General features: G+C 46.1%; 1 protein-coding gene across 4 annotated transcripts in view; it reads left to right on the forward strand.

The window, feature by feature from the left end:
- Positions 1-14272, forward strand: part of LOC119441941 (E3 ubiquitin-protein ligase HECW2-like) — a 91646-nt gene that overhangs the window by 55095 nt on the left and 22279 nt on the right. For 2 of the 4 annotated variants that reach the window (XM_049661758.1, XM_049661755.1), the window contains 2 exons: positions 2938-3217; positions 4798-4912. The exons of 1 other annotated variant lie outside the window; for it this stretch is intronic. In XM_049661758.1, the coding sequence (XP_049517715.1) occupies positions 2938-3217; positions 4798-4912 (395 nt within the window). The remainder of the gene's footprint in view (positions 1-2937; positions 3218-4797; positions 4913-14272) is intronic. One more of the 4 variants, XM_049661757.1, reaches the window with a different exon arrangement.

Genomic DNA, 14272 nt, shown 5'->3' on the forward strand with positions numbered 1-14272 from the left:
CGAGGCCAACGCGATGTTATGCGCAGCGGTAGCAGGCAGGCAATGAACTTTATTTTGCACAGCGGTAAATGCAAGAATACAGGCTTTAAAGACACAAATAGGCTCGAAGTATTCCGGCGTTGCTGGCATTCACTTACGCCTTCAACTGATGGCTGTGGCGATGCGGACTCCGCCGCTTCGTTTTGGTTGGATGCTAGCGCCGTTCTTGCTCTTTGGCGTCGCACATTTGCGGCGCTCCTCAAGCTCCAAAAGTAGTCCGAATTAACCGATGTGCGGCTAAATAAGTCCGAATTAACGAGAGTTTGATTTCATTGAATAATGCACACGCCGACCGAGAGCACGCACCTTGTTGAGAAGCGTGCTCGCTGCCGCCCTTGTCGGCAATATTTTCCCGCGGAAGCCGCATTATAACCGGTATTTTGTCTCACGCAGCTGCACTGTAAGCGGTATGCGTATACATGGAGTGCTATGGGAAAATTAATGGGAGTCTGAAAAGACCGTACTATATCCGGTTCTGCACTATAAACGGTTACATTATAAGTGGTTTATACTGTATTACTAAATTAACAAGCATGGTGTCAGCGCCCACAGGCAAACATGAACACATCACAATCGATGAGTGCGGACACGCGCTGTCAAACGCTGGCGTGAGGAAACGCTGCTGCAGCAACAAGCTAAGTGACCTCCGTGCTGTTGTCTATCGCTTCACCGCAAACTGAGCGCCGAGAACACACAGCACACACAAAGCTATGGGCCGCCGACGCACCTACACTGCCTAGACTCTGCCCCCAATACAGATCGCTTTCAAGATAGGGCCCGCACAACTGTGCGCCGCCGCGCAGTACGCAGTTGATGCCAGAGTAGGGTGGCTAGCCAGAGTACAGTGCCGCCCGCTATCCCTCCCTCCCCTCTCGATCCCTCCCTGCTTATCCTCCTTGCGCGCGCAATATTTAGACGTCGTAGTTGGCTCCCCTCACACGCTTTCACTCGCACATACAGCACACAGCGTGCGGCGACGGCGTTATCGCCCTTGGACTTTATACGGAACATCTCTGCGCCAAAACTAATTTTAGGGCCACAAAGCATCATAGACACCATCTTTAGATAGCAAATACGGATCTCAAAGGCCATACTTTTGCTGGTGGAAACCGACAATACATCATAGGTGTCCACCCCGGCACTTTGGGCAGCCGATGCCATTGTCAAGCCACTGAGAAAGTCAAAGTCATGAAAAGTCAAAATGGCCGCTCGGGCCGGCGCGGGGTGGCAGTTCGCAACGTATGATGCGGGAACAGTCCCACAGTTGCGACGCAACAGCGGGGTTGCCATTGAATTGGGTTATATGGGAGCTGTGCTGGGACCGGCCAAAAACAACTTAACAGCCGGGAAAACGCAGCACCCGGGAACCTAACCGTGGGGTTCTACTGTATATAGGTAATTTTATATATAAAATTACAATTTTATACAGCAGAACCCCGCTGTTACAATCCCAGCATAGCACCCATAGGACCCATTGGTAACCCCGCTGTGGCGTCGCAACTGTGGGACCGTTCTCGCATTATGCGTTCCAAACTGCCACCCAGCGGCGGCCAGATCGGCCATGTTGACTTTTCATGTCACTTGGCTTGGTGGCTTGACGATGGTATTGGCCGCCGAAAGTGCCGGGGTGGACACCTATGACGTATTTTCAGTTTCCGCCAGCAGAAGCATGGCCTTTGAGCAAAGTTAATGATTGATTAGTGATTGGATTAAAGTGGATTAGGGTGCTTTAGGGTGGATTAGGGTAGATGGGGGTGGATTAAGGTGGATGAATGTTGATTTAGGTGGATGAAGGAGGGTTAGGGTGGATTTAGGGGAATAATATGATTTACAGTAGGGTTTATAAGGCTTTCACCTTTACATCTCTTAGGCAATAGCTAAGGACACCTTGGTCTTTTTTTGACAGGGATGGCACTGCCATCTAGGAGCGGTGAAGCAAAGTACTGCATCATGACACTTATGAGTGCCAACAGGGAGCGCTACGGTAGTCACAATGGCACTTTCCGCACATGGTTTGTCTTTCGCGTCAGATTAGCCTGTGGCTCCTCGTCGCCTACGGAGTGCAGCTTCAACATGCATCAGCAGTGCTTACATGCCGCCTACTGCTTCGCTTGCGATGGCAACAACAAAAAAAACTGCTGTGCTAAGCGGCGCAGAAAGGCAACGGTGTCAACAGTCTAAATCTCGCTTTGGTTCGACGAGAGACGCCAGGGTGAAGCAGTATGTGTTTGTGGCGCACGCTGCGAAATCTGCCACTCGCATTCCTAAAGCTGAGTATGTCGCAACTCAACTGGCTGCCCAAGACACTACGGAGTCGGACCAAAATGCTCGTACCATTGCCAATGTGACTCAGGAGGTGCACGCCATGTGCGCCAGGCAAACCTGCAACACGGTCGCCGGCCTGTAAATTGTGCACCTTTCGCTTCAGCGGACCATGAGTTCACGAAGCAAACATGCAACAGCTTCTGTGAAGACACGTTTCACTATCGTGTTCTACCAATTCCTTTGAACAAGGGATCAACCATACTTTTTTTTCTGTCTTTTTGAGGTCACAGACATATATTTTTCATTTATTTTCATCAAAATTAGAAATACTAGTATTACTGCAAATGTTCTCGCAATCATGCATCAGCCAGTAGCTGTGGTGGGCTTTACTGCTTACGATAATGACATTGTGAAGGCGAGAGCAAGCGATTTCTCTGTTTTGGCACAAGATTGTAAATTCCCTGCTGTATGCATTGCAATAATATTTGGCTCGCATGTTCATAGGAGCCTCTTCTACAGATCTGCAACTTTCTTAGTAAATATGTTCAAAATGTGTTTCAGGACCCATTTAAAATGTGTAAATGAGCACGCTGAGCTTTTCATTCCTATATTGGGACTTGTGTGTGCATGCAGACCTTGCTCACTGAGTGATCTGGAATACCTGGACGCGGAGTTCCACCAGTCACTAGTGTGGCTCAAGGAGAATGACATCACTGACATGGGCCTTGAGCTGAGCTTCTCCGTGGTCGAGGAGGTGGCAGGCCATGTGCTTGAGCGCGAGCTCAAGCCTGGTGGCCGCTCTATGCCTGTCTCGGAGCGCAACAAGAAGGAGTACATTGAGCGTATGCTCAAGTGGCGCCTGGAGCGCGGTGTTGCCCAGCAGACCGAGTGCCTTGTGCGGGGATTCTACGAGGTAAGCAGGCAGGAGTCTCTCACATTACAGTGCTTGTTTATTTTTGTCCCTACCATGGGGAAAATAGGTGTATTTTGTATGTTACGGCAGATGTTTTTTTCTGAAGTAACTACTGCACTTAATATTTAATGTAAAACATAAACAGAAAGCAAAATGAATGGACTTTTCATGCATAAACGTTTTATTTTCGTATGTCATAAAAAAGATTGTTAAAATCAAGATTGTGTGATAAAATTGAACAAAGTTTTAAAGACAAGCTTGTATCTACAAAGAAAAAAATGTTACGAAAATTATGATATACAAAATGTATTTCCGCCTATTAGGCACTATCTCCGAAAAAATCGAAATTTTTCATTGAACGGGTATTCCGCTACAAAAATTTAACTACAAGCACTACAGTTGGGCGTGCCAGGCTGCGAGTCGCCGATGTTCCGGGCTGGTTTGCATCGTTGTCGCTTTCAGAAAGTCCGACGAAAAGTCAGCATCCTCTGACTCGCTGCTATTCGATGTATCAATAAGATCCAGCCGCAGAGGCAGCGGAATCGTGATATTTGCGATCTCCCGAAGCGCGCGTGCCGTTTCCGGATTGCGTTCTGCTGTGACGATCGCGAAATTTCGGAGCACATTTAAAAATCACCGCCTGGCGGGAAAAAAGCAAACTGCTTAAAAAGCAAAAATATAGCTTCTCCTCTTTCACGTCCCGTGAGCGGCGCAAAGTCTCAAAAGCGGCGTTTCAAACCACCGATAGAGGGCTAACGATGCCCAATGGGCGCGGTACGGAAAGAGTTATTCTGGGTTTTCCCCTGGCTCAATATGGGGCGGTGTGCATTGTTAGCATTTCACGCATTGTAAAAGCTTCCAAGAAAGATTTGTGTTGTTACTGCCTGTAATGTAGAAGTTGAAGCATTACAGGACAGCCACCATCAAACCCTCGTAGTTCTTTTTGAAGTGGAGGGCTTGCACTTTCAATATACTGTATATACCCACATAATGAACAAACTTTTTGTTTTCTGGAAAGGTGTGCCTTAAGGAGACGCATTCGCTGGGCGGATAACTCTTATGGCGAAGATTCGAGAAAGTTGAAAATAGCTCAGTTAACTTGCTGCTGGTATACCTGCTGCTGGTATACCTGCTGCTGACTGGCCCATGAAGCTACACATTGTCATTTTTGTCTGGTGTAAGCACCCTGTCATATATGCAATTCTGTTCTGCAACCTCCCCTCCAGTATCCTTGCAAATTTGGATGAAAAACATCTAATGTTCTTTTTCTATAGGTCAAAATAGGCAACATTTATTCTGTGTCAAAAAACTTTTGCGAATATGTGTTTAGGGTGCTAAGGGTTACTGCACCCAGCTGTAGTCAGCTGACACAAGGCGACTTGTGTTTTTGTCCACTCTAAAGAAAGGCAAACTGCAAACATCTGCCTGTGTGGATAAATTCAATGTGTTTGAGTTGTAGCTTAGCAATGGTTTGGTGTGTTGTGTTTACTTTTGGTGTACCTTTATTTGCCTAAGATAAGCAAAAGATAAAGTTGTTTAAAAGTGACGTTTTCTTCATTACTCTTTCTCTGCTTCAAAAGGTTGTGGACTCCCGCCTGGTGTCAGTCTTTGATGCCCGAGAGCTAGAGTTGGTGATTGCTGGAACAGCTGAAATAGACACCGCAGACTGGAGAAAGAACACGGAGTACCGATCTGGTGAGCAAAAAGTTGTTGGATTAGGATTCACTTAGGTTCTCTCACAGTTTAAGAAATGGTTACCGTAAAAACCCGCGTTAATACGAGATTTTTAATAAATTTTACCATGTAAAATTTCTGCTTCGTATTATATGCGGATCCCAAAGCTTTCAGCATAAAATTTGCAGTTTCGGGTTCGTTTTTGCTCACTGCTATCATCATCAAGACTCGTAGCAGAGTATGCGTCATCTTGTGGTGGCGTCGGTAGGCTGCTGCTGCTTTCAACGGGCGCCATTTTGACCACGCTAAGAATCGGCACGTTCGCTAGTCTATCTCGCACGATGTCGGGACCGCAAAAGTAGTACCCAGCTGCCTTTAAAAGGAAAGTTATTTTAGCTGCCGAGGCCATCGGAAATTGCGCCGCAGGGCGGCACTTCGGCGTCACCGGGGGCAGCGTTCACGGCTCGGATGACATCCCAGTTGCAAAGTTGCAACAGCGGCAGATAAGCGCATTTGGCCTTGGCAAGGCCGTTGCTTCGGTGGCAGTGGCTCCCCTCGCCATCCCTCTCAACTCCCTCTTAGCTCCCCCCACCTTCAACTGGCTCCGCGCGCCCCCACCGCCAACTTAGCCCTTTCCCTGAAGTTTCGTTTTCTGCCGTTGTCGGGAAGTTGGCTGAGACATCGGCTCGTACAAGCGTGTTCCGGTGCGACTGTGAAACGGCGACCTTGCTATTTGAGAGTGAAATTGCCGCGGCGCGTTTTTCTTTTTTTTTTTCGGTTTTCTTTTTCTCCGCGTGGCGTTGAGGGGTCTATCCTAAGCTTTTGCTCTATGGCGGTGTAGGAGCAATGCCGGTCGGAGGCGCTGCTGCGTGATTTGGAGTGCTGCTGAGGGTATGTTCGAATTAACCATTGCAAATGCTTTCGCGATCGATTTACCGGGCGTTTTCGCCCATATGTGATGAGTTGGTTCGAGTCTTATTTAACCGGCCGAGGTGTTGCCTCGGGGTAGAAAGAAACAAAGCCAGCTGCAAATTAACAAGCACAAAAGCCACACTTTATATAAAAAACAACATAAAAAAATACAGAGCAGGGACAGGATATTAATTCACTGAATCTCAACGTGAGTTGGCTGATGCTATGGTAACCAACTTAAAGTGCAACCCTGTGCACGCATCAAACAGCGCGAGGTTCAACACAACGCTCTCAAGCTGAACGCGGTGGACGCAAAGGCTATACAAAGTGCGGGTTCTGCTCTCTCAAGTCGTGAAAGAAAGTTCACCGGTGTTAAGTTCCTGCTAGAAATGGTCTGGCTGACTAAGGTATAGGAGCGACACTCACAGACGCTCGAGGATGGCCGAGCCGTGCAGCTGTCTGGTCGTCGCAACGCCGCCCCGTCTCCGCAAACCAGGAGACGCCACAGGTCGCCGGGAAAGCACTTTGCGTCTGGGTGGAGGCCTCTGTGAGCCCGGGTCCAGGAGCCCGTCAAGCCTCCGTACCTCCGCACCCCAGCAGCCTTTCTCGAACGGTCCCTGTTTAAGTTGTGCCCGGTAGACACCAGGCCATCGGGGGAAACATCGATGCAGTTGGGTGAAAGCCTTGTATGCTCGGGTCCTTCTGGCCCTACGCGCGTACACCTCCGCACCCCAGCAGCCATTCTAGAACCGCTCCGCTGACGTGTCTTTTCCAGGCTTCTTCTTCAGATTCCTTTTTTTTTTTTTCTTGCGCCGCTCAGCGCGCTCGCGCCAAAGCCACATGGCAAGTCATCGTCGTCGTCTTCATTGCACACACAGCTCGTGCGGCGCCGTAAATACGCAACTCCTTGATCATCTGTCGATGACGACTAAGCACACATCATGACACCATAGCAATACACATAACTTTGACGGGACCACAGCGTCAGTTCGAATTAACGAGATTAGATTGTCAATGCTTTCTGTGGGTTTTCCTCGCTCGCATTATATGCGGGTGAAAGTGTTTTTTTCGTTATTGCTATCCCCAAATAACACCTTGTATTATATGCGGGTCCGTATTGTACGCGGGCTTTTACGGTAAGTGGTTATGGCTCTCGAAAAAAACAAGCCTGAAACAGTTTCTTCTTCAACTCTTACCCTACCATGGGGAAAATACCGTATGTACTCGCATAATGAACGCACCACCCCACTTTTCCAATCAAAAATTGAGTTTTTTCTTTTCCTCTCATAATGATCGCACCCTGAACTTGCTGCCTTGACATAGGAGAGACACGGTACGATTCGGCGTCTGGCAGGTACGATTATATCGGGCGCCGTATCGTATCGTGTGTCTCATACATTTATTGCAATAGCAATCGTATGAACACCCCAAGCGCTTTTTGCCGTTGGCCCAATAGCGGCTCTATCTCCTGCGTTCAAGGGAAGAAAGCGGGGAAGAAGTGTGCCGTATTCTGTCACACGCATGGCGCCAGGGGGAGGGGAGGGAGGACAGCGGCGCAGCAACTGCGCATTGCGCAGCTGAGCACCCCTATCACGAAAGATATCTGTGTCGGGGGCTGAGCCTAGGTGTAACGGCGGCTTATATCTTTGGGCGTGCTCCGTTCTCATTGCTCAGTTTGCGTTGAAGCGATACATGGCACAACGGTCACTTTGCTTGCTGTAGCCGCCGCGCTTGCTCACGCCAGCGTTTTGACAGCGAGTCTTTGTGGTCATAGAGTGTGATGTGTTCATGTTTGCCTGTGCGCGCTGACATCATGCTTGTTAATCTACATAGTTAGCGAATGTTTGCAAGTTTGTACGGCCAATAGAACTACTATCCTCACTTCGTATAGCTGTGTACACATTTGCTATCTAAATCGATGATGCACCTTTCGGGCGAAACTAACTTTTTTAGATGCGGCCATGTAAAAAAAAAAACCTCAAAATTTTACCCTACATAATGAACACACCCCCGAACTTTGCACATATTTTCCGGGGAAAAAAGTGCGTTCATTATGCGAGTAAATACGGTAGGTGTTTTCTGTAGGTTACACCAGATCTTTTTTTCTGAAGGAACTACTGCACTCAATATTTTATGTAATACATAACAAAAAACAGAATAAATGCACTTTTCACACATAAAAGATTTATTTACGAGATGTATATCATGAAAAAGATATAAATCGCCAAAATCAAGGTTCTGAGATAAAATTGAACAAAAAGACACGCTTGCATCTACTAGGAAAAAAATTAATGAAAATTATGAGATATAGAAAATGTATTGCCATCTAATAGGCACCATCTCCTAAAAAATCAATTTTTCATTGAACAGGTATTCCGCTACAAAAATTTAACTGCAAGCACTACAGTTGGGCGTGCCGGGCTGCGGCCCCCGATGTTCCGGGCAGGTTTGTGTCGCCGTTGCTCACAGAGTCAAAGCCCGACGAAAAAGAAGCATACTCAGACTCGCTGCTGCACGATCCATTGATAAAATCAGCCGCAGACTCAGCGGAATCACAAGATCTGCGATCTTTCTAATTGCGCACGCCGCACTCGGAGGCAGCCATTTTTTATTTCTACTTTGACGATCATGAAACTTCAGAGCGTGTTCAAAAATTGCTGCCTGGCGGGGAAAAAAGCGGACTGCTTAGAAAACAAAATCATAGTTCTTCACGTCTGATGGCGCAGTGTGTCCGTGAGTGGTGCGGAAGGTCTCGAAAGCGCCGTTTCAAACCATCGATAGCGGGCTAACGATGCATAATGGGTGCGGTACGGAAAGAGTTAAAAGGAACACTGACACAAAATTATTCGTGCTCTGTTTCTTGCACTTAATCAGTAGCTATTGACCCAGTAATCATGCTAAAGAACCTTGTTTGCTCTAGCGCGACAATTGTTTAGTTATAGTGGAATCTCATTGATACGATTCTGCATAATACGTTTTTCGGGATAATACATTTTTTGTTCATTTCCCGGCCAGTGTCTTATAGGAGCAATGTATTTTGGATAATACGATTTTTGGGTAGTACGTTTTATTTTCCGGTTCCCATGAAGATCGTATCAACGAGATTCCACTGTAGTTCTATATCTCGCGGCCAGTTTCAGTTTTTATTTCGAAGAGTACTTCGTGCCCCATGACGTAAGAGGCATGCTTGTAAACGATGATCACGTGAGCACGCATTCCTATGACGCACGCTAGCGTGCCATCTACTGTGCCATCTGTGCTCCTGTTTTGTCTGCTAGTTTGATGCTAGTTTGGTGGGGAAGCTGTGCATTGCAACACTATCGTAATGCTTCGTTGGGCAGAAGTGTACTACACAGTATGATCCTGGCATTAGAGAGCTTTAGCCGCATTTTGGTGTGTCTGTAAACTTATGACAGTTTGTAGTTTACTGGATAGCCAGAGAGGGGTGTGCAGAAGGAACAACGCTGGTAGCAGCATCTGGTGATGCAGCATATAAACAGAGAGCTTGCAATACGTACTAATATTGCAACTTACATATTCTGCCTAACTGCTGGCGTAAAGCGTTAATAGCAACATAATCGTTAACACCACCTCTTATTATAATTCCCTTCGACAATAACACTGATGCAGAAAATAAAGATTGAATGCTTTGCAGTTGCACGAATTGTCGCAAGATGTCACTGGCAGATGTCACTGTCACTGCTGGCCAAGGCACTGGTAACATTTAATCCATAAACAGTAAGAAGTTTGTACGTGCGCTTCTTGTGCGGTCAGTGCAAGACAACGTAATGCAAACAGTGCTGAAACGTCTTTCGAACAGACAGAAAAGCCAATGACGTCACACGTCACTCAAAATCAATTTCCGAAACTCGTAACATAACATTGTCTACAAATAGAACTAATGCTGACGATTCCATCAATAGGTGCCGCACTTTCTGATTAGCCGTTCACACGAACTTCAAAATTAAAAATAAAATGCAGTCTAAGCTGCATTTGCGATTGATACAATACCTGTGAGCTCACAGCAATGTAATCTACTATTATAATTTTTGTGTCGGTAACCCTTTAAGACATATTTGGGTGGCAAGGTACATTTAATATGTAAAAACAAAAAAATTATAAAATATGTGCGATTTCGAAGGTGATAAAGTGCCATGAGCATACTGTCTATTGCATTGCTTATAGTTGTGTTAACAAATTTTAAACCACTGCAGTGCTCTTCATAGTATGTAGAATGCAACAATCATCCTTTCGTATTAGATGACATACACAGTCATGTCTTGTGTTCAGAAGTAGTGAAAATCATTCTTAAGTACAGTTCATGCCCGTTACAACGGTTCTGCATACAACATACTTTCGGATACATATGACAGGCCATTCTTCTCACCTAGTTTGGTCTGCCTATATTATCAATACAACAAATTCTGCTGTTAATGGATCTGGCTGTAATGCACAGTCGGCTACAATAGACAAATTTCGTTCAGATGGTGTAACTACAACAAACCTTGCTGTGGTGATGCATGCGTGTGGCAGTGCATTGCACGCAACTATTTCTGGCCACTTATGAAATTTGAGAACATTATGCGCTTTTTCATAAGAAAGAAATACATTAGTGACAAGCTTCCCACAACAGTGCGCCACACAACTTGTCGTTGGAGAGCTTTCGCATCGACCATGCAAGTGGCCCACAGCCACCCACCTCGGTCAGCTTGATGGTGAGCAAGTGCTGAGCGTGCCACTATGCCTAACCAGCTTCAAAGCAAAGCCATAGCATATGGTGATTCAAAAACAACCGCCAATGATCGCCAAATGCATCATTTAACATTTTATTTGTCATTGCATCAATTCGCGTAATCCAGCGTGCAAAGCTAACGATGAGGTCGAGCCGTTTCACATGCAGTGCAGCGGCGGCCAGACACGGGCTCTGAGTTTACCTTTCCTCGTACCATAGTTATCATTCGTGCTGAAGGTTTTGCAGTGGTCATCGCTTGTCATGAAAGATAAAATTAAGACATCAATTTATTCTACCAGCCACTGTGTTGTGTGAAAAATAAGCTGTAGCCTATGTTTGTTTCATCGGCGGCAGCGATGCACTCGAGCTCGCAGTGGCCGACATGACCGGCCGGTAATGTTGCTATTGTGTAGGTGTGTCTATGCTTTAGTGGGGATACTGCCATTTGTCAGCAACCAGCATCTGAAAAACGGCGAACAGGAAGATGTTATGCCACGTAATTACACTATTACTGCATAAACCCGTTTATATGTACAGTTCGTTATTTAATTTCGATGCTTTTATCGTTTATGCGATCGCCTATGGGTAGACTGGTGTATATTTAATGTTCTGCCATTTCACAACATACTGCAACCATAAATTTGGATAGAACGGACTTCGGACATAACAGACCTTTTTCGCTAGATTATCACGGTTAATTGTAATGGGCGTTGACTGCATTGCATAAACATCGCTAGAGCCTTATTTCGAGTGTACCAGAAAGTCTGCACAAAAGCTTGCCGTCTTGTTATTGCTAGCCACATAAACCAAAAGGCATGCAATGTGCATTGAAGTGAGTGGTAGTTTTAGAAAGAAAAAAATAGGACCCTCTCGCTGGTTTAGTCTCTGTAATAATGAAGGCTGTGACCTGCAACTACCAGAGATTTCATTTATGCCGTATTTAGTTGCCATGATGGCATTGCCTACCCCAGTGCGTGACCGTTCAACCATGAATGGCAGACTTTTCATAGCAGGAAAGAGCTTTCTAATGTCATCATCGATTGAAATGTGAAGAAGTTAAAATCGACTACAGTGCATACTTGCATTTAAAAGCACTGTTAGTGTTGCTAATATTTGACTTGGGCCCCGACAGCAGTGCAATTAGAAGCAGCTTGCATAGCTGTTGCTCATTGCACCTGAAGTAATCGTGTGTAATGGTCATAGTGAACAATTTCTTTTAGCTTCAGTTTATGTTGACAGTGCAGGCTGTCTCTAGGAATGGTTAGCAGCTCTCTTTCTGCTACATACACCATTCAATTTGTACTGTAGTGCACCATGCTAAAGGGGCCTAGCTCTCTGTGGTCGTGCATTCAATAAAACAAAAAATAAATTCATCAGTAGCCATAGTGTATTAGCTGCGTTGGTTTACATTCATTCACAACGTCATGCATGCTGTGACAGTTCAGAAGGATTTCCATAAATAGTGGTCTCCAAGAAAGAAATATAAGGAGATGATCAATGTAATGCTAGGCTTATGCTAACATAATTCTAAGCTAATGTAACGCTTGGCTAGGAAGTAGGGTTCTTCCTCTTTTTCACGGACTTCTTTAGAACTAAATTGTTTGAAGCCATTTTGTCAGTATTTGAGGAGCTTACCAGTGTGCACCTAGATAACGAAAAGTGCAAAAAGCTCTGTCAAAATAAGGAGACAGTGTACCTAGACTAACTAGGTACACTCTCTCCTTCTTTTGATACAAATGGGAGTGATAGCTTAGAGCTCCTATTCACTATGAAAATGCAAGATCCACTGCCCTTGAGGTTATGTGTTCGAAAATGGCACTTGACAAAAGACGCCTACAAAGTATTTACAGAGTAACTTGGGAATATATTAAGCATTGGCAATCAATTTTATTGCGATAGCAATTATATGGACACTCAAAGAGGATTTCTGCCGTCGGCGTCGCCGTCACCGTGATGTTCTGTATGGCATCAACGGCGATAAAATCGTCGCCGCGCGCCGGACGCTATATGTGCAAGTGAAAGGGCGCGAGGGACGCGCGCTTTCACGGGGAGCGAATGCACAGCGGTGAACAAACGCGGATTCTGCGCCCTGAAGGGCTGAAGAATTAAGCGTCTCTTTCCTCCTTTACAATGACCATATATATAGAGAGAGATCGTAAACACGACTTCTTGCGTCGCGTGAAAAGCCAGGGGGGGACGGGAGGGAGGAGAGGCGACGTTTAGCTGCGGCACCAAATGCGTATTTATATAAAAACTTTGCGAGGTGAGAAGGTGGTAAACACTTCTGACGCTGATCGACGAGTTTCCCGTTCTGATCTCGTCGAAAACCTCCGAGCCGCCCCAGAGGCCCTGGCAACAGTCACCAACGCTGCGCGCGCTTCGGTGCGAACCGGGCAAAATGGCGACGGCGTCGACAACAGTTCTGCGCGTTGCTGGTGCTGCTGCATGTCCAAGTTTATACAGCTGATAAAACTACCATTCTTACTCCATATAGCTCTCTACTAAGTTGCTATCGCAATTGATGCTTCGCCTTTCGGGTGAAACTGCGACATTTTTTCAAGCGAAAAAGTAAAGTGATCGAGTTCTTTGAGAAATTGGCAAGCCACACTGTTTTAGTGTTTTCTGTAAATCTTAAGTATCTGCATTATTCTGTCCCTATTGATTAGCTATTAACCTGTGTCTGTGAGTCGTGGGAACTTTAGAGTGATTCGTTTTTAAAACCTGTCCATTTTGGGGCATTGGGGGTTTTCTAGGGTCAACGATAACTTGGACAGGCCTGTATCAATTCGTTGATGCGCTGTGCTTTTGTGTGCTTTTACTGCAGCATGCTTTGCCTGTATGTGTTCAGATCTTGAAAAGTGGAACTTGAGTGAGTGTGTACATAGCTCACAACATATTTTTTGCTTTCATGTGTCCGTTGTTTCCGAGCGTGCTGCTGTTCCAATAGGCTAATCACCCTGAAACTGTGGTTCTCAAGTCAAGCTTCTTACTGTGCAGGCTACCACGATGGCCACCCTGTGATCCAGTGGTTCTGGATGGCCATTGAGAAATTCGACAATGAACGTCGGCTCAGGCTGCTCCAGTTTGTCACAGGCACCTCGAGCTCCAGTATGAAGGCTTTGCCGCCCCTGCGTGGAGCAACGGACCTCGCAAGTTCTGCATTGAAAAATGGGGCAAGCCAACTAGCCTGCCAAGGTAGGGCGCAAACTCATGTTTCTCTGCTTGTCACCCTTCTCTCGCTCGTGTTCATTTACCTACTTTTTACATTTCTGCCCCATTATCACTGAGTATTTGCAAAAGAGAACCAAAAGATTTGTCAGCGCTTACGTGCAACGTACTACAGTCGCCGATACCGATAATGCGGACTTCGCGGGGAAATCGCGGGAAACAGTAGTCCGAACTATCGAATGTCCGAAAAAAACGAATTCGGCAAGGAAAAACTAGTATTTACTATGTTACAGCACCTGAGGCTGAAAAAATGTTCAATGCTTTGTTGAACAGTATTCCGCTTGCGCAGAACCAATCTGCTTGAATTTGGCTAAGCGTCCAGTCCTCGCTGAAGCACGACGAAAGCACCGCGTGAGGGCTTGCGAAGGTCTCCATTCGTTGGCCCCCAGCACACGTTGAGTTTTCCTCAGGTCGGAGTCTTATTCCACGGGGCTGCGAGCACTTCCTGAACGATTTCCTCGTCAGTGAGCTGGCACAGGACACGTGGCACTGTTACATTAGCGAAGGTT

Source organism: Dermacentor silvarum, chromosome 2 (assembly GCF_013339745.2).
Source record: "Dermacentor silvarum isolate Dsil-2018 chromosome 2, BIME_Dsil_1.4, whole genome shotgun sequence".
In the NCBI taxonomy this organism is placed as follows: Eukaryota; Metazoa; Arthropoda; class Arachnida; order Ixodida; family Ixodidae; genus Dermacentor; species Dermacentor silvarum.